The 19,621-nt window shown below is 36.3% G+C and overlaps 3 protein-coding genes across 3 annotated transcripts; all 3 read right to left on the bottom strand.

The window, feature by feature from the left end:
* Positions 1-11,711: 11,711 nt before the first annotated feature.
* LOC103324179 (F-box protein CPR1-like) lies at positions 11,712-13,459 on the bottom strand. The gene has a single exon (XM_008226221.2). It carries the CDS (start codon positions 13,269-13,271, stop codon positions 12,117-12,119), a length of 1,155 nt encoding a protein of 384 aa, XP_008224443.2. The 5' UTR covers positions 13,272-13,459; the 3' UTR covers positions 11,712-12,116.
* Positions 13,460-15,071: 1,612 nt separating this feature from the next.
* LOC103324180 (F-box protein CPR1-like) lies at positions 15,072-16,435 on the bottom strand. Its single transcript, XM_008226222.2, has one exon. It carries the CDS (start codon positions 16,364-16,366, stop codon positions 15,170-15,172), a length of 1,197 nt encoding a protein of 398 aa, XP_008224444.2. The 5' UTR covers positions 16,367-16,435; the 3' UTR covers positions 15,072-15,169.
* Positions 16,436-17,507: 1,072 nt separating this feature from the next.
* LOC103324181 (F-box protein CPR1-like) lies at positions 17,508-19,241 on the bottom strand. Its single transcript, XM_008226223.3, has one exon. It carries the CDS (start codon positions 19,031-19,033, stop codon positions 17,777-17,779), a length of 1,257 nt encoding a protein of 418 aa, XP_008224445.2. The 5' UTR covers positions 19,034-19,241; the 3' UTR covers positions 17,508-17,776.
* Between the last annotated feature and the right edge of the window lie 380 nt (positions 19,242-19,621).

Genomic DNA, 19,621 nt, shown 5'->3' with positions numbered 1-19,621 from the left:
AAGAAAAGAGGTTGGATGGGTTTGGGTTTTATATAGGGAAGCTGAGGGGTCTGCTTACCAGGTTGGGGTCTGCCACGTTGGATATTACGTGGAAGAAATTATCCGGAAAATGCAGTTTCCAGCGTGGCATGGTGGATGATGATATATGGATGAAATGACCACCGTGCCCTTCGTAACCAGACGACATCGAAAACTGGCACGAGGGAGGGGAGATCGTGGGTAAGTCGTGCGAGAGGGGGAGTGTGGGTGTGAGGGGCTCGGACGTTTTTGGAGAGGTGCGCTGCTAAAAGCTTGTGCGACACGTAGTTTGCGTTGGTCCGCGCGCGGGGTTTGTTTTGGACTTTCGTGATTTTAAACTGACCGCAACGCAAGGACATCATTTTTAGATTCCTACCCCTGCCCATCCCCCCTCTCTTTTTGAGCTTTGAGCTACATAACTCCCCCTTTTTTGTGTTTAACTGAGCTCAGTAACTCCCTTTTCTTTGGAAAAAGAAAAGCGGAGAAAATTCAAGTTATTTATTTATTTTAATTTTCACTTTATGAATTGTCCATTACAACAAAAATTAACGTGACACGATGTGTATAAAATATTTGATTTAGCGAATTCGGAGACACGAATAAATTATGTGAAACGCAAGTATAAAATGAGTTCATTCTAGACTCGATCTGTTAAAGAAAGGTCAAATTCATTTGATCGTTATTAAATAAATGCATATGAACTCTTGGCTTGTTTTTATTAGTATTATTCTTCAATTCATCAAATAATGTAATTGAAAGTGTAAAAGATAGTTGATTAGAGTTAAGTACACAAACATTGTCCAGCCAAAATAAAGGACTATAAATACCAATGCTTGGTCTTTATCTAGATAAACATTGATTGTTGAAAACTATGCTCTTCACTTAGTCAAAATTATCATCAATGATTCTATCTCTAATAATATCTTCTTCTATCTATAATCACACGCACTTCACGCACGGCGTTTTTATTAATTTTATTTTTACAATAGCATTTGTCAAAAATTATTTTAGTGAAATGTCACTTTATATGTTGGCATGTATAGGACAAAAAACCAATTGAAGGAATCCCCTTTACGATCAAAGCCACTTAAGTTGTTCCCATACATATAATCGATTAGTGCCCATTGTGGGGAGCCAATTATGCTTTTTGCTGTTTCCTTTCAAATCATGATTTCTCATATTTTTCACAATATCAATCCAATTATGATCATGAGTGCAGCAATGTTTTCTTATAGCCTGTGTCAGGTGGAGTCTCGCTATTCATCTAGAGAGGCTTAATTGATTTTCGATTGTGAAAAACGTGTGACATTATGCTTTTTTATTGAGTATTTCGAACTTGAGTGACAGAACACGTATCGATCCCTCGTACAAACGTCTGCTTGAATTTTCTAGTAAACATAGCTACCAAAATTAATTTAAATGAGATCCAATGCAATTTCACAACTTATTTTTGTTACTCTATACAAACAAAAATTTGGCCATTTGTGTCGACTAATCAAATCTCTTTGACTAGTCCAACTCCAAGAAATGATCGTGATGCAAAAGACAAGGAAGAAACAATTATGACCTAAAATTATATTGGTCTAGACATGCATGAATTTCACTCATCAGTATTGGCAAATCTTACCATTTTATATTTTAGTGTCCCCGTGAGTGAGTGACCGATGAAGGGTTAAACGAGTTGGACCGTTAGGTTGATAGAGCTATGTTTGAATTGAAAACAATGATGGACAAATTGGTTTATTAGCAGTAAAAAAATAAAGTTAAATCAAGATTTACAGTGAGGGTACGACTCTTTTATTGTACGCATGTCCGGTCAATTCTCATCAGAGTTAATAATGAGGACGCACAAAGTTATAATTTTGTGTACAAACATTTCGAAACTGAGAAGTGATCGTAGTAAAAGCAGAGGGGGACAAAGCTGAAATCAGTATGTCAAACCATATGAACCAATGAAGAATAGGCCTGTATTTTTCATGCTCAAGATATGCTCTTCCAACATGTCTTCCTCTTCTGGGCAATCACTTCTCTCCACGTACGTACTGCTTTTGTTTTTTCTGCTTCGTGCCACATATTTTGTGGCCTTTAGGTCAAATACAAAGCGTTATTATATACTATGGAACGCGACGCTTGGGTTAAACCAACTCAAACGGCATGTATATTCCTGAAATATCGTATTTTAGTCGTATACACTTTAAACTGAATATTTAAAAAAGTTTTATACATTCATAGGTGGAAACTATGAGGCTAAAAGATGAGCGTTAAAGAGTTATTTTGCTCCTATCATGTGTTGCTCTTTGTCGTTAAAGAGTCATTTTTGATCTATTATATGATAGTTTAAGTTTTTGGAGTCGGAAACAATTAATCTAACTTGGTATTAGAGCTTTCTTTGCAAATGAATGATCTTCTTGAGTTTTATTCTTATTCTCCATTTCATGAGGGAGAGTGTAAGCTCGATGTACTTTATTAGCCAGTTATACGAGAATTTACATTTACGGGAGGATATTATTATTCTTTAATTATTTAATTTTTACTATTTTGCCCTCATATAATAACTGATTACATCTTTAGCAATAATGTAATCATGTATTATTTTTCTACATACACTTGTCATTAATATATGTTTTAGTTTGCATAACAAAATCTGGTCTAGTCTGGTTCTAGGGAAGTAGCATCCCAGAGATTATAATGTGAATCCTTTTGCATCATTTGAATTTCCAAAGCTGTAAAATTGTTGCCCCAACATTTAATACCTAAATTCTTGTGCAAGTAACCAAGTGCCAAAGTTTTCAAATACCTGCAGCCTCCTTAGCATCTCCTTTCTCCAAAGTCCAAACATCAAATGAGGAGGCCTGTGTGCTTTGCTTCATGCACATCAAAGTTTCCCCATTGTCAAAAACTGCAAGCAACTTTTTCTTCTTTTGTGCTTTAGATGATGAAAAAGTAAACTCTTTAAAGAATTAGAGAAACAAAATTATGTCCCATAGATAATTAGCAATTCATCACTAAACTAAACCCCCTCTTGGGGTCCAACTAATTTATTTATTTTCTGTGTTATGACTTTAATGAGGCAAGACTATTGATGTCACTTTAGTGAACTTCTTTTGATGATGGCCAAATGCAATTATTGAATTTCTTTTCTTGAGACTCATTATTCTCTCTTTAAAAAGCTTTTGGGAACATGGGCTTGTTATTAGCTTTTGGGGACTCAAGTGCTTTTAATTTATAATTAAGTGTATTTTGGACTTAATCAGAAAAAGCAACAGCTTAATTAAAGAAGTTCTTTTTTTGGTGACATGCTTTAAAATTTGCATTAGTACTTAAGGGGGCCCCTACCTTCATAATTTGAAAGGAGTATTTTCTTCTTTAAATTTATGCGAGGATAAGCCTCATCACAAAGTTGATTTTCGTACCTCTCATTTGGCCGAAAGAATTCACTGTTTGGATGCTAATCAATGTTGAAGCTGGATGTCCGTTACTATTTGTGCTTCTGTTTTTATTTCGCAAATATTCCACTTCTTTTGGCTATTTGGGGCCATTTAGGTGTTTTTGACTCAAATATTCTTTTTATTTCTTGGGGGTTTAATGGACTCAAATGTTTTAATAAATAAGAAATAATTTGAATTCAGCATCAATCTATTTCCATATTCAAGAAAGAAAGCTAAATAATTCCATGATTCAGTAAGAAATAGAAAATTTAAGATAAGTTTCAAACTAAGTTATACAACTAAAAACAAGTAACGCAATGCCCCAAGAGGCGTTGTATTATGAGGAACAAATAATAAAAATATAATTGACTGTAAAAACAAATAAAAGTACCACTCAATGCTCCGGCATGATTATTAAAAAGGATAAATTTAAAAAAGAAAAGAAAAGCCAAGGGTTGATGAAGATGAATCCTAGTGAATTCCCCCCACACATATGGAAGTATTCATTGCAATCATACCCGTCGACATCCAAAGATTGAAATTGAACATATAGTTTAGATTTTAATTATAAAGTATTTTGCAAATATTAATATGCGGATTGAGTAATGTATATATATAATTTTTCGATGGAGAGTGGGGAAAACATGTGGGTGGAGTTTTTTTATTTTATTACAAGTGATAGTCTAAACTACAGGTAAATGTGTCAACCAGGGCGTGCGGACCTGTCCATTTATGAAAATCATCAATTCTGGCCCGAGCCCACAACCCAAGCCCATATGAACTAGGGCCGTGCTCGTGCCGGGCCACTAAAAGGCCCGAGATAGTCCCACGCCAAATGTGGCTATGTAATGCATTTTTTTTTTCTAATATTTTTTGCAACTTCATTTAAATCTTTTTTACAATTATGTACATACTAACAAGATTTATTATTTGTTGAAAAAAGTGGCCAATAACTTTCTTTAAAGTACATTTAAATAGAAAATGAGTAGATTATTGTTTGGATTTTAAAAATTAAAACTTGAAAAACAAAATCATTATTTTATATATAAAGAAAACATTAAATTTTAATATACATTATTAGAGAAATTTAAGATATAAATGTAATAATATTATGTATTATTTTTTATAAAATAAATATAATTCAATAAATGGGCTTTATACGGATTGGCACACTGGGCCTAATTACCTTTGGGCCGTTCTGTGCCGGGCCGTGCTCGTGTTTTCCCACATGAAATCCCATGGGAGGACGTTTCACACACAACTAAGATATCATAGGGTTTTGAACTTAAAATCTCTCATTTACGAGTTAAGGCCCTTTTTCACTAGGTTAGAACCCATTAGCGTGAATAAAGCATTTTAGGTTTGATAAATAATAGCACTTTATAAAGGCGCTTCTATGGTTTCCTTAATATACCATGCCAATTTATTTAAACTATTTCAAGAAGTATAGCAAACAATATCAAAATGACTAAAAATGTCAGAAAAATATTTTATAAGCAAAACAATAATAAAATATTTCTGTAGTTGTAGCTTGAATCTAATTTAAGGTTGCTCTCTCTATCATAATGAAGACAAAATTAAGCCAACTAATATATATTTTTTATTATGGCAAGAAGTAAAGACAAAAAATTGAACAATTAGGAGCAAATAAATAAGCTTGAGGAAAGTTTTATTTGATACAATTGGAATTAAAGAATTTTGGAAATTTGCTAGATAAAAGAAAATAAAGTTGGATATGATCTGACTTAATTAGTGCAATGCCGATAAATAAATTTTTGGTGCATGCGTCACTTTCCAATTTCCATTTAGTCATGACAGTTGAAGAAGGTATCAATGAGTGGTTTATGAAGTGGGCCTCTGTATGTTTACGTTTTGGTGGTAGATGAGAGGTCTAAGTCCTTCCGCAGAACCCTACAATAATGCAACTACTAAACTACTGATATAGATATATGCAAATCTGGGTTTTGGAAAGCCTAGTAGTATCACAAACTTGGCCGTGTTTTCTTCCAAGCTTTTGAATTAATTGAAAAGGTTTAGATGGAACAATCGTATTAGGTACGAAATAGCAAATTCCAACTTGAATACAAGGAGACGGACATACTGTTTCTGACCAACTCACCTCAGGAACGGTCCTTAGAAGGGACTAACCTGGGCTATAGCTCAGGTGAGTTGTTATTTTATTAGTCTAAAATTTAATTTAGCCCACCCATGCCTACTAATGACAATCAAGCCACGCTCATATCTAGAGACTCACAAGTTCATTGCTCATCTAATAATACACTCAAGAAAAAGAAGATGAGACAAACTAATGAATTGAATTATCTTCAACTATTCTAGAACATTCTTGTGTATGACATCTCTATAAAATTCTCTCTAAAATGAATTGTTATTACTTTTTTAGCCTATTGCCAATTTCTTTTTATTTATATTTATATATATTTTTTAACAGTCTATTGCTAATTTTCCTTTCACGGATAACCCTCTTCACACATAATCCTTTTAAGTGAATTTTTTCTAAAATAAATAAATAAAAGAACTAATTGGCAAGCTGCAGTAACTGCACCTTTATGTTCCACCTCTCTAAAGTGTGTATATAAGGTAATTTTAGCCCACTTCATTTTAAAATCCTGGATCTGTCCCTCACTGTCCTAACTCAGATGTTGAATTCATTTCCATTTCGAAATAAATTTAATTTAATATTAAATAGGATCATATGCTACATCACAATGTTTCTTTAATATCATCGGGTGTCATTTTCTGTTGTATTTAAGATTTAGTTTTTCTAATAATTTGCCATTAAGTATGAAAAAGTAAATGATGGGGCATGCATTTTAAAAACCTAAGTTAATATTATATCATGAAAATTGGACATTATCGTTTTCTAAGATTGAAACTTTGGTGAACACAAAATAATTAGATTCATTTTTGTCAAGCGCTATATCTCAAAAAAGTTGATTTAGCAAATGACAGCAAAGGGGAATGACCAAACCATGAATTATATAAGACATGATATATGCTCCCTTTTGATGGTAAATCTAGTGATATTATTGGGAAAGGTTGATCTAATCCGCCATTTTCTTGTATCGATCATGATATCATGCTTGTGCATCATGTACACGGTTTTGGATTTGTTGCTAAGGTTTTGTTATCTATATAGGTGACTTTCAAGACTGTGTTTGTGACGTCGTACTGCTAACTAGTTGATGGCACTCAAACTTGACCCATTCCTCTAACCCACTTTCATTTTCAATTATGGGATGATGATTTATTAAACCATAGTTATGTTAAATAATGGTATGTTGTCAAGACTCGATGACCACTCATATCAACCATTAAAAAAAAATCTACCTCAATGATGATTTAAATTAATAGTTCGATAACATAACAACATGTTAAATTACTTGATGAAAAATTATGTGAGGCATTTAGATTTTCATTCTTGAAAAAAAAACTATGGTGTGTTAGCTTGCATCTCGATTTTGGTCTTTTTGTGTTAAATGCATTATCGTAAATACATATTGTTATAATCTGAGTGAATTTGATATACATCAACATGCCACCACGTAACGTATCACATACACACAATAAGTTCTCATATCTAACAAGAGTAGATCTATGATGATTTAGCAATTTAATTTGTTACAATTGGAAATCTGCAGAGTGACAAATTAAGAAAGAAGAAAGGCAGGGAAGGAGGACAATCTGTTGAGATATTTTAGCCATTTAACGAAAGATTACGTATCAGTTTTCCTACTAAAAGTTGGATCTATGCAATACCAATTGCGTTATTCGAACCCAACACAGCAGATGAGAGAGAGAGAGAGAGAGAGAGAGAGATAGAGATAGAGATGGGGTGTCATGATCAACAATATTAAAATACCAACATTGGTGACCATCCTGCAGAAGCTACCTACTAAAAAAGCCCCATCTACTATTTAACCACTTAAAGTAGTACTAAATAGACTGCATATGTCACTCACATGTACTACATTAGTGTTACTGCTCTATCTTTCTCCAAAGGACCATATCTGTTGGCCTACCAAACCTCCTATTCCCTATTAAACAAGTCACATCTAACCATCTTTATTTAGCTAGCTAATCATAATTATTTAGGGCTATTTTATTTAATAAAGAAGAGACTCTCAAAAGTGAATCATATGTTGAATACATAATTTTATTTGACGACATCTTGAACAGATTGATAGAAATATTACAGTGAGATGTATTAACTAGTTATGTATAATTCACTAGGAAAATTGACCTAAAAATCACTGGACAGATAAATTAACATTATTTATGACATATTTTATAGTGAACAATACATGCTAGATTTATAATGATATGCATTACTTTGCCAGCCCATAATTCTAGTACTCTTTAGTCGTTGATGATTGTATAATGATGATTCATGCAAGTCTTATAATGTATCAACGATTGATAGTTACTCATGAACACAACTATCTTCAGCATCATTGTCATTTCATACATTGGATGGGATGATCCCATTACAATTCGAATGAAAGAACTTAATCTATGGATCAATACCATTAGAGAGAAGATTACCTGATAACAATCTACACCATCCTAAACCTTGACCTCATTTAATTATGAGAGATAAGAAATATTAATGTGATGCAATACACATTTCTAGGATAAGGTCCTTTGCCTGACTTTGTCAACAGATCTGACGCCGTAGAACCTCCTTAGTTATCATCCCTGATGAGAAGGTGCATACATCATCTTAATCTACAAGTCATAAAAAAAGAAAGATATGTTTGCCTTGTTTGTTTGTATCAATTGCAACAAAGTTGGTGCCTCAAGAATTAAAATTGTTTTAGCTTTTTTAATTTAATTTGACAGATGATGATTGATGAGGACATAAAGGCGCTCGCTCGGGTAAGGAAAGCTATAGATGATATGATGGCTTTATCTTTGTCCACCCAACACCAGAACCCATCTGCTTGGACTATTTGGGTTTATATTCTTTAGCTGGGTCCTCCTTTTTTTTTTTTTTTTTCTTCCATCTTTTTGCACTTTCTTTCTGTTTTTTTTTTCTGGGTAAAAAGCCGACCTGAGCAAATGCCCTGATATTGTTTATTTTATTATATTATATTTTTATAATTATGATGAGGTTTAGGTTACTATTTTACAATAATTGCATAATTAACTGCTTCATGATGGTGTTTAGCTTATGGGTTGATTCGTTGAAGCGGTCCAGACTGATAAAGATAATGGGGGATATGTGGGTTTGATACAGTAGGGCCCATCTGTGATGATGCCAAGATATCATCAAGTGTTAAATCCACCGCACATTTTCTTAATATGTTTCTATTCCACAAACATTGTTTTCCTTTTTCTTCTAATTTTGTGTTTAACGAGGATCTCCAACTCACATTGGTAGTGATAGCCCATTTTGTCCAATAGTTTATGCCAACTTTATATAAATTGACCCAGCAGACTTTGATAGGACCAACGTATATAATATCACTAATCGTGTGATGAGAGAGATAAACATATATGGTTATTTTTCCGTTTTATTCAAGTTTTTCTCCCTCCAAGCGAGGTAATAACCGCTATATTTGGTGGCAGAAGCCTTGTCAAATTGAAAGGTTTCCCTCACAGGCTCAGAGCCCTCCCAAAAAATTAAAAATTAAAATAGAGAAAAAAAGAAGAAGTGAAAGGTCTGCATATAATTGCCAATGTAGCAGGTATTATATGGGCTTTCAAGTCACCTCAAGATAAGCAACTGGGCATCAAAAGTGGACCCATATGAAGTTGGAATGTGATAGTTCGAGCCCACCTTGCAAGCTTGCACCTGGGAGAAAGCTGAGGCAAACTACTGTATGATTATGTCATTGACTCATTGTCCTGTGTTTAGCTCAGCAAATTCCCATGAAATATTATTATTATGCCTCCTCTTCTATTGAAATAGAGTATCAAGTGGGCAAATCAAAGTTTACTCGACAGATTGATTTGAAAAATTCAACATATAAAAGAGGAAAAAGAAGAAACAAGAAGGAGAGGACAAAAATGGTGCCCATGCTGCTGCCTCTAAGTGCAAATGGAAAAGTGTTAAAAGCGCTAAGTAGGGTTGTTAGAGATTTTCGTCCTGATCTTAGGCCTGCAACACCACATATTCCTTGTTCTCCAAAAGCTCTTTCATATTATGATTATTGTATGCTGATTATATATAACTTTCCTCTCACAACATGTACGTGATTCATTGGTCACACTATTATTAGGTGGATTTCACTCTCACGTGGATGTTGTGAGAGAAAAATGATATATAACAGGCACATATTAAAATTCATTCATGGTAGAAGGTAACAAAAAAAGCACAATTACTGACTGTTGATATCTTTTTTCCCTTTTACTTTTGAGGCATAATGTTAAGTAAGTTGAGAGATGATGTGGTTGGGTGGGTTTCAGTAACATTAGCCTTTATCTTTTTAATGCACTACAAGTGATTTGGACAAATTGGACTTGTAGGAATTTAATTTGTATGTTTCCCTTTAATGAATATATAGGCTAAATCTGGGTATGACTCTAAAAGTGGGTTTCCAAAGGGATACAACTTACATTTACACCCAATGCTTGATCATGCAACCAGAATTGTTTCCCGTGGCAGGGAAACAATTCTGGTTGTACTTTCACCCCCAAAGGCTACTGCAATGTGAGTGCCTGCCTAATGTCATTAGGCCCATAGCCCCATACTTAGAACTGACTCATGCAAAACTAGCTTGCAAGGAAAGCATGCCAAAGAAAGAACTCTCATTCCAATTGATTTGGCCCAATAACAGATGCCACCTACAACTAGTATTCTTAATCCATATTAATTATACAAGGCCCTGTCTCATGGAATTTAATCCCATTGATTTACAGGATAGTTTGGTGGTAAATAGTATTTACCTATGCCAGCCTCAACTTCATCAAGCAATCATATTACCCCAGATGGCATGTAAATCTCCTTTTTCACTTATCAGAGTTGAATGTTTTAACCCAATTAATCTCAGTTATTGTACAATAATAACTGATGGAGGAGGGAAGAAATTATTGGTTATTGGGTGGTATTAGAAATGTTTACCATCTTGAGGACCCTTCCTACCCCAAAAGAATAAGTGTTGAGAAAGAACTTAAGTTTTGGGCTGCAAAAGGGGATATTTGTTACTAATTAATTGAAAATATACTCTCTCCTTGGGTCACAAGGCAACCAAGTTGAGAAACATTATCTGCTCTAATTCATTACAAAGATCAATTGCAATTGCACCACAACGTTCACCCTTGTCCTGCCAATTAACAACTTTCCTTTCCTCCCTAATTCTGATCATCTTCTGTTGCTTTCACTAACAGATCGAGAAACTCTTAACACTGCTTGTGGTTTTCTCCAAATCAAACCAAAATTTTTTTTCTTCAAAAGAACCCCTTCATCATACATCGGCAAGTGAATTAAACCTTGACATTTACACTGTTATCACAGCAACATATTGCTCAGGAGGAATCTGTCAAGATGTGTTGAAGTCCATGGTGCAGTAGAACAGTATGCTGATAAGAGGGAGACTAAAAGATCATTTAAAGTGGGGATTTGGTACATCAAGCTCTTCTCACATGGGAATTTTATCTCATATACTTAGGAGGAAACATAAGACACCAGCAAAGTTGAAACATTATCTGCAATTTTATCTTCAATGTAGCACTGCTGAGTGCAATTCTCTTCGTTTCTCAACTTTGCCAAAAGATCATCAGCCAGACAAAAAACAAAGAATTATTGGACTACCTAAACAAACTAATACTGTTAGTGTTACCATAAAAAGGAAAAAAGATTAATTAAAATGATCAATGAGGCCAGTGTAAAGGAAGGCGCATAAGCTCACTTGCTCAAACAAAATCCACAGAATTTGATTTATTGTATATTTTGAAAGATCATGATTCATTCTCAAAAGAAAATATGAAACAGCATGTGACATTATGCTGATAGGAGGGACTAAATCATCAATCATTCAGAAGGTTTTACTTCTTGAAGCCTCATTGCAAAGATAACCAAAGATGCTCCTCATGGCATGGTTTACTTCTTGAAGCCTCTATTGCCTTCATATCAGATCAGAAAAGGTGTAGGTCAATAAATAAAACGTAGCAGGAAGGAAACACAACAAAACCACGAATGCTATTATAGCTTACTTTGGTCACAATCCAACTAAGTTGAAACAACGCCAAACACCACAAATTCCAGTCCAAGAGCCCAACATCGCTTGCTTCTTCTTCTTCTTCTTTTGATTCAGCACGCAGGCCCAAAAGAGGTCCAGATAGAAAAAGTTAACAACATGGAGAGGGAGACAACATTCCCAAACCAAATATATATCTCAGCCAGACCAACAAATAAAAATAAAAATATTTCGACTAACAAAAAGGAGGTGATTTGTAATGATACGAGTTAAAAACAATCTGCAGACTAACAAACAAAATTACGTTACAATAAACAGAAAAATAATGATTACAAAATATTAATAAGCCTAGTAGTCTGAAGGACTCCTTAGCAAATTCACCATTGTGGCGCCAGTGAACTACTTTTCTCCCTAATTCTGATCATCATACTTTTGTTTTTTTTTGGCGTTGACTACAGATCGAGAGGGAGTTTTCCTCTTCTTAGAGGTAGAGGGGACTTGCTGCTGGCCTCTAAACAATAACAGGATCGCCATCAAGAAGACAAAGGCTCCCCCAGCAAATGGTTGCTTTGAATAGACCGGGCAGGCCACTAATTTCAACTTGTTTGAAACTCTTTTTCTCTAAATCATACCAAACAAGACTATCGGACTTGAAATTTTTGCTCATCTTCAAAAGAACCGTTTTGCCATTCTTTGAAAACACCAAAGGTTTGTAGGTCCGAAACTCCACAGTATAAAGCATGTCAATAATATCAACCGCGTCAATAGAATAAAGCAGGCTCCAAGATTCTGTCACTCCATATTCCTTCATAATCCAAGCATCACATTGATTCATGAAACGATTAACACAAATACACAGATAGTCTCCCAGGGCATCCAATTCCAGCATAGGATTTTCAATATCATCAATCCTATCCACCGGGATGGGAAACTCCCGATATTTCTCACTGGTAAGATCAAGAGTTACGATAACGAACTGAAGTTCTTCGTGTAACTTTTTCCACATGAGCCAACTTAGAGCGCCCCTTGAAAATACCATGTGATTGCTAGGTGCAAATAACGAAAAACCGCAGCAAGGAATGTTCTGGATCCTTTTCCATGAGTTGGCTTTTAGGCTATAAACACTGACTTCATACTCATCAGCAGGCTTCCTAATAATCCCCACTAATTTATAGTCGTCATTGGTTGAATCGTACCCGAATCCATATATATCCAACCTCTCTGGATTTGGTGATGGCTGTGCACGTGGTTCATGTGTTCTAATGGGAATTTTCTTCAGCTTTGGAATTGACGGGTTCCACAAAGTAACATAAGAAATATCCCCATCGATACAGTTGCGTATGCAAACCAGACCATTGGCATAGCCCACTGTCACAGTAGTTTCCCTTACTGGGTCTTTTGACGGAATCGAAAACCTGACTACCGTGGCTGTCCCGAGCTTCTCATCGTTGTCAAAAGGCAACGATAAGAAATGTGAGGGAGTAGTGTGGAGTAAAATGGTGCGAGTAGAGTTGGTTTTGATGGAGCGTTTGAGATGCGGTTTGATGAAGTCTTGGTTGTGGATGAAAGCATACCAAGCTTTGGAAACACATCTGTATCGGATCAAATCCTTCGGCTGGAGCCGTAAAAGGATGTCCCAGATTAGCTCCCGTGGGATGTTTAACATGGTTGGGTTTGGGGGTTTAAGATTAGGGTTTAGGGTATAGGGGTTATTATTGTGCTCTTGGACGTAGGTTTTTTTTATATATTTTTGGGACAAACGATAGCAGAGCTAGGATGATCGTCAATTGTTTTAGGAGGAGGGCTATTTATAGGGTTTATTGTCCTAGTAAACCGAGTAAACCTAGGAAACTTACTAAAACTGTAACAATAAAGAGAAACCTAGGAAACTTACTAAAACTGCCTAGGAAACTTACTAAAACTGCCTAGGAAACTTACTAAAACTGCAACAATAAAGAGAAAAATAATGACTGAGAATGTTTACTTCTTGAAGCTCATTGGTGTGAAAGGTTCTTCCTTACAATAGATAACCAAAGATATTTCTCATGGCAAGTTGAAACAACACCAAACACCAAAAATTCCATTCAGTCAGTCAGCTTCTATGTTTTACACAATACTCACCTAAAATATGTACCAAGCACCGGAAGATCAGCCAAAGCAAAAATACAAATAAAATTATTTCGACTACTGAAACGAAGGTGATTTGTAATGATATGAGTTAAAAAAATTCTGCAGACTAACAAACAAACTAATGTTGTTACAGTAAACCCAAAAAGAATCATTACAAATATAATAAGCCTTGTAGTCTAATGGAGCTCATTAGCAAATTCACCATTGTGTTAGGACCCAACACCATTTGGGATATTGCCTTAGTATCGCCTAGCTAATTCCACACGACACAGAATAACAACTTTCTCCTTCTCTTTTCCTTGAGACTTGAGAGGCATGAATGAAATGAAATGAATTTCCTTTTCTCATTTTCTCTGTTTTTCTGCAAGTTTCTGTTTCAGATCTGAGGTACTACCATTTGGTATCTAGAGCCTGGTTTCTTACCATGGGGAGGAAAGGACAGTTGGCCTCGGCCGAGCTTGACGCTCAACACGAATTGTGGGACTCACAAATCCAAGAGGTCCAAGCCGCTGTGACCGCAATCGCAGTACAACAAGCTGCTGTGCAAACGAATATGACACAAGTGCAACAAACTCTCGCTGCTCAACAAGATCAAAACACCGCTTCCCAAAAATCGATTTTGGAAGAAATTCGAGCTCTCTGACCAAGCCATCGGGACCACCCCACTTCTAACGGACCACCGCCACAGTAACAAGCACTGTAGTGACGTCGTCGAGGACCACGACGGGGTTTCCAGGGGACCCTTGGCTGAATATGGCTTTTACCGCACCAAACCACTCGATATTTGGTGGTGTCAGTTCCAATTTGGGATGGATGGGAACAAATCCTCAGATTCAACCTTCGATTGTTCCATTGGGTTCTTGTTAAACAAGGAGTACAGTTCTTGTTAAAATATGCGAATGTATTTAACTGGTATAGCCCGCGCGGCTATAAAAAATATTTTAATATATTTAACGAATATAGCCGGTCGGCTGTACTTTTAAAATATTCGAACGTATTTAACGAGTATAGCCACACGGCTATAATAATAACATTATTAAATATTATAGCCGTGCGGCTATACAGTTGAAACCATGGATCAGGGTGGCAAGAATTTATATATATACATTTTGGGTTTATTTATACCCTAACACTTTTAATCTTCTTTGAAGTCCCAAATTATAAATTAATAGAGAAGAGAAGTTGTTAAAATATTAAAATAAGCGCTGCTGACTGCAATTCTATCTTAAATGTAAGCACTGCTGCTGGTGACTGCAATTCTCAACTTCTATTTTTTTTTCACACAACTACGAACTTCATAAAGGCGAGTTGTAGTGATATGCATTGTAAACAAGTCTGCAAAGCAAACTAAGAAACAAACTATAATATACTGTTACCAATTAAAAAGAAAAAAATTCATGAAAATGATCATCCCCTAACTCTGTGTCGCGCCAATTAACTCTGATAATCTTTTGTTGATTTGACAACCAGATCGAGAGACCCTTCCCTGCTTAAAAGTTTCCTCTTCTTAGAGGTGGAGGGGACTTGTCGATGCCTTCCAACAATAACAGGATCAAGAAGACAAAGGCTCCCGACACCACTAACTGCCACTGTAGATACATGGGGATGACCGCGAAATTCAACTTGTTTGAAACTCTTTTTCTTTAAATCATACCAAAAGAACACAGAATCGTAGAACTTGTACTTCAAAAGTACCATTTCTCCATTCTTTGACAACACCAGCGGTTTGAAAGAATGAACATGCATCGAAGGCACAGCTTCTGGCTCAATAGAAAAAAGCAGGGTCCAAGATTCTGTCATTCCATACTCCTTCATAACCCAAACATCATGTGCGGCCTCGAAACGATCAACACAGAGACATAAACAGCCCCCCAAGACCTCCAAAGACAGCGTCACGTCATCCAGATCGACCGGGGTGGAAAACTGGCAATATTCCTCACTGGCAAGATTAAGAGTTTGAATTATGTGCGGGGTTTCATCTAACACCGGGTGCATCAGCCAATTTAGAGCACCGTTGAAGAACACGATATAATCTGAATGAAAATCAAAATGATTGCAAGGCATGTTCTGGATCCTTTTCCATGATTTAGATTTTAGGCTATAAACATGAACTTGACGACTCTCAGTATGGCAATCCCCTATTCCCGCAACTTTATAGTCATCATGAACAGAATCATACCCGAATCCATAGTAAGCATTGAATTGCGGCTTCTCAAAGCTTGGGAAGGGAATCTTCTTCAACTTTTGAATTGATGGGTTCCACAAAGCAATTTCCCAATCGACACAATTGCGTATGCAAACCAGACCATGAACCGAGTTGCCCAATATGTCTGTGTAATTGTCAGCGTATTTGAACGGGTGCTCAGTTCTCAGGGCTGCCCCGATCGTCTCGTTGTCCCTAAAGGTCAATGAAAAGAAACCTGAGGGAGCATCTTCGGGGTTATCTGACCAAATTAAAATGGATAGAAGAGCAGAGTTGGTTTCAATGCAGCGTTGGAGATGGGCTTTGATGAAGCGTTGGTCGTGGATGAAAGCATACCAAGCTTTCGAAAGGCACAGGGATCGTATCAAATCCTTGTGCGGAAGCCGTAAAAGGATGTCCAAGATTAGCTCCGGTGGGAGGATCGACATGGTTAGTTGAATCTCGAAATATTGGGTTCTTATTAGGGTTTTAAGGGAGGTTTTTAATTAGGGTTTAGAGGCTGGCTCAACTCTGAATGAGGCTTGAAATCTCCGTTTTCAGCTTTTAAAACAAAAAAAAATTATAATACAAACCAAACTTAGAACGGATTCTTTATAAATAAATAAATAAAACTTGGAACTAATGGAACGTTTTTTGGTTTTCCTAATGTGATAAGTAACTGTAATGAATTTCAGACTTTGAGTGAATTCATACGCGTCATGGATCTTCCATTACCTTAAATCTTAACATCAATATAACCTAATCTTATTTTAATTTCCCTTCATGACTTTGAGTGTATTCATACTCCATTACCTTAAATCTTAACATCAATATAACCCGATCTTATTTTAATTTCCCTTCCTTTTGAAAATTTGATATGGAGGTTTGAAATGCTTGAAGTTCACTAAATATAGACAATTAAGGGTACTTCTAGCAAGATTAATGTTCCCGAACCCACCTCCCTTCGGGACCCAAACCTCCTACCACCCACCGTCTGCCATGGCTGCCTCCCAGCAATATCTCTCACCCAAGGATTTATTCTTATTCATATATGAAGTGATCTGATTGGTGTTGAATCCTACAGGAGATGCTAATCTATTGCATTACAATTTGATTAGAGAAGGTCTTGAGTATAAAGGCCAAGAGCCAACACATATTTGGTACATTTCACACGAAGATTGACCATGAGGCTTTGGTTTTGGTTAAATATGTGGTCGACAAGGAAGTTAATCAAAAAAAGGAAGAAACAAGTATGTATTAACAAAGAAAATTCAAAAGAGGATGGTCTTTATTTGGATGCCCAAACAAAGCAAGCTACTTTTTAAGATAAAAGACTCCAATCATCTATTAGGCTCAACAAGTTGCATGCAATACATGCTTAGCTGAAGTGAATTAATTTCTCTCAGGTATATGACTGCATATATATATTGAGCGGTGCAATTTATACAAATTTGATGGAAACAAACACCAAATACGACTCTCTGTCTAGGTATTGGATCATATAGGAAGATCATGATGCATTATAGTTCACTTGCTTTTGATTACACCAGAATTTGATATCATTTATTGTATATATTGAAAGGTAAACAAAGTAGATGGGTAGTTAGATGAATTGAAATTTACTAACAACAAAAGATCATGATGCATTCTCAAAAGAAATTATGAAACAGTATGCTGATAAGACCACCATTCACTCAGAAGGTTTACTTCTTGAAGCCTCATTGGCGTGGAAGGTCAATAAAATGTAGCAGGAAACACAACAAAACTACCGAAAACAGAGGTGATTTGTAATGATATGAGCTGAAAAACTGACAAACAAACTCACCCTTGTCAGGCACGACAATGAACGACTTTCCTCTCTAGTACCAATCATCATACGTTTCTTCGTCTTCGCTGCTTGAATATTTCCTTTTCGTAGAGGTAGTGGGGACTTTCTGCTGCCTTTCAGTCTCAGGCTCAGCAATAACAGGATCGCCATCAAGAAGACAAAGGCTCCCCCAACAAACAACTGTCATTTCATATAAATAGGGCCGACCATGAAATTGAGCTCGTTTAAAACTCTTCCCCTTCAAATCATACCAAAAAAAGGTAGTGTTGTTATCCGACAAGAGAACCATTTCACCATCCCTTGAGAACACCAAAGGTACGCACATAAAATCAATCGACCAGGGCAAATCTCCCCCCTCAATGGAATAAAGCAGGGTCCAAGATTTTGCGACCCCATTTCCTTTCATAATCCAAACATCATGTTGGGTCTCCAAAAAAGTATCACAAAGACATAAACAGCCCCCCAAGACCGTCAAAACCAGCCTAGACTCATTAATACTCAGATGATGGACCGGATTGCGAAACTGGCAATATTTCTCACTGGCGAGACTAAGGGTTAGAATTATGACCTCATTTGTACATAACCTGTTATAAACGAGGCAACTCAGAGCACCGTCGCAAAACATGAGATCATCGTGATGAATTCCAAAACAATTCCAAGGCATGTCTTGGATCCTTTTCCATGAGTTATATTTTAGGCTATAAATGTGAACTTGAGAACCCACAATTCTGCCTTCATTTGCAAACTCGAAAATTCGCACAAGTTTATAGTCATCATGAACAGAATCATACCCGAAGCCATAACAGGTGTCCCTTGGTTCTCTTCGTTGCTCCATCTCTGAACCAGAAGATGATGATGCATCCCGTTCAAAGTTCGGGACGTGAATCTTCTTGAACTTTTGAATTGAAGGGTTCCACAAAGCCATATCGCTCTCGTCATCGTTGTGAATCCAAACCAGACCATGAACAGAGTAGTCCAATACAATGTCAGTGTATTCGTCAGGGCATTTCAGCGGCTGCTCGGTTTTCACGGCTGTCCCGATCGTCTCGTTGTCGCTGAAGGACAATGAAAAGAAATGTGATGGAGGACATTCGGGACTAAATTTCCTGAGTAAAATGGTTAGAGGAGCAGAGTTGGTTTCAATGGAGCGCTGGAGATGGGCTTTGATGAAGATTTGGTCGTGGATTAAAGCATACCAAGATTTGGAAACACAGAGGAATCGCATCAAATCCTTGGGCGGAAGCCGTGAAAGAATGTCGAAGATTAGCTCCGGTGGGAGGAAGGACATTGCAGGGTGAATCTTGGAAGATCGGGGAGGTTATTTCTGAATTTGGGGTCGAAAGAAAGATTGGGTTTTCAGGAGGTTATTTGTGGATTTGGGGCCGAAAGAAAGATTGAGTTTTTAGGGTTTAGAGATTATTTGTACATTTGGGATTGAAAGAAAGATTTGTTAGCTTAGCTTTCCTCCAAGAAATGTCAGTTGCTCAACTCTGTTTTCGTTTTGCCTACAACTGGAAATGGAGGGAGATTGGTTTCTTTAGAAGTAGCGGTTAGACTTGCATACGTGGCAGCTTTTTGACTGCTTTAGCTTAGTCAAAACTTTCACACTCATGGGTTAAGGCTTGGCAAGAACCCATTTTTCTTTTTTTCTTTTTTTTCATATATAATATATTTTAATATATTTAAAGATTATAGCCGCACGGCTATACTCTGTATTTTAATATATTTAAAGAGTATAGCCGCTCGGCTATACGTTAAAATATTTCTTTATTATTTTAGGTTTTAATAAAAGAAAATATGAAAAACATGTACAATGAAATTCTTTATAAGAGTTGACACATAACCTATCGACCAAGGCTTGCATACGTGGCAGCTT

Source organism: Prunus mume, linkage group LG2 (assembly GCF_029339155.1).
Source record: "Prunus mume cultivar Tortuosa linkage group LG2, ASM2933915v1, whole genome shotgun sequence".
NCBI classification, from domain to species: domain Eukaryota; kingdom Viridiplantae; phylum Streptophyta; class Magnoliopsida; order Rosales; family Rosaceae; genus Prunus; species Prunus mume.
The sequence above is the reverse complement of the archived record's forward strand: the minus strand, read 5'-3'. Positions and strand labels throughout refer to the sequence as shown.

Excerpts from the sequence above, each read along its gene's own strand:
- LOC103324179 (XM_008226221.2), bottom strand. The coding sequence starts at position 13,271 with ATGTTAAACATCCCACGGGAGCTAATCTGGGACATCCTTTTACGGCTC.
- LOC103324180 (XM_008226222.2), bottom strand. The coding sequence starts at position 16,366 with ATGTCGATCCTCCCACCGGAGCTAATCTTGGACATCCTTTTACGGCTT.
- LOC103324181 (XM_008226223.3), bottom strand. The coding sequence starts at position 19,033 with ATGTCCTTCCTCCCACCGGAGCTAATCTTCGACATTCTTTCACGGCTT.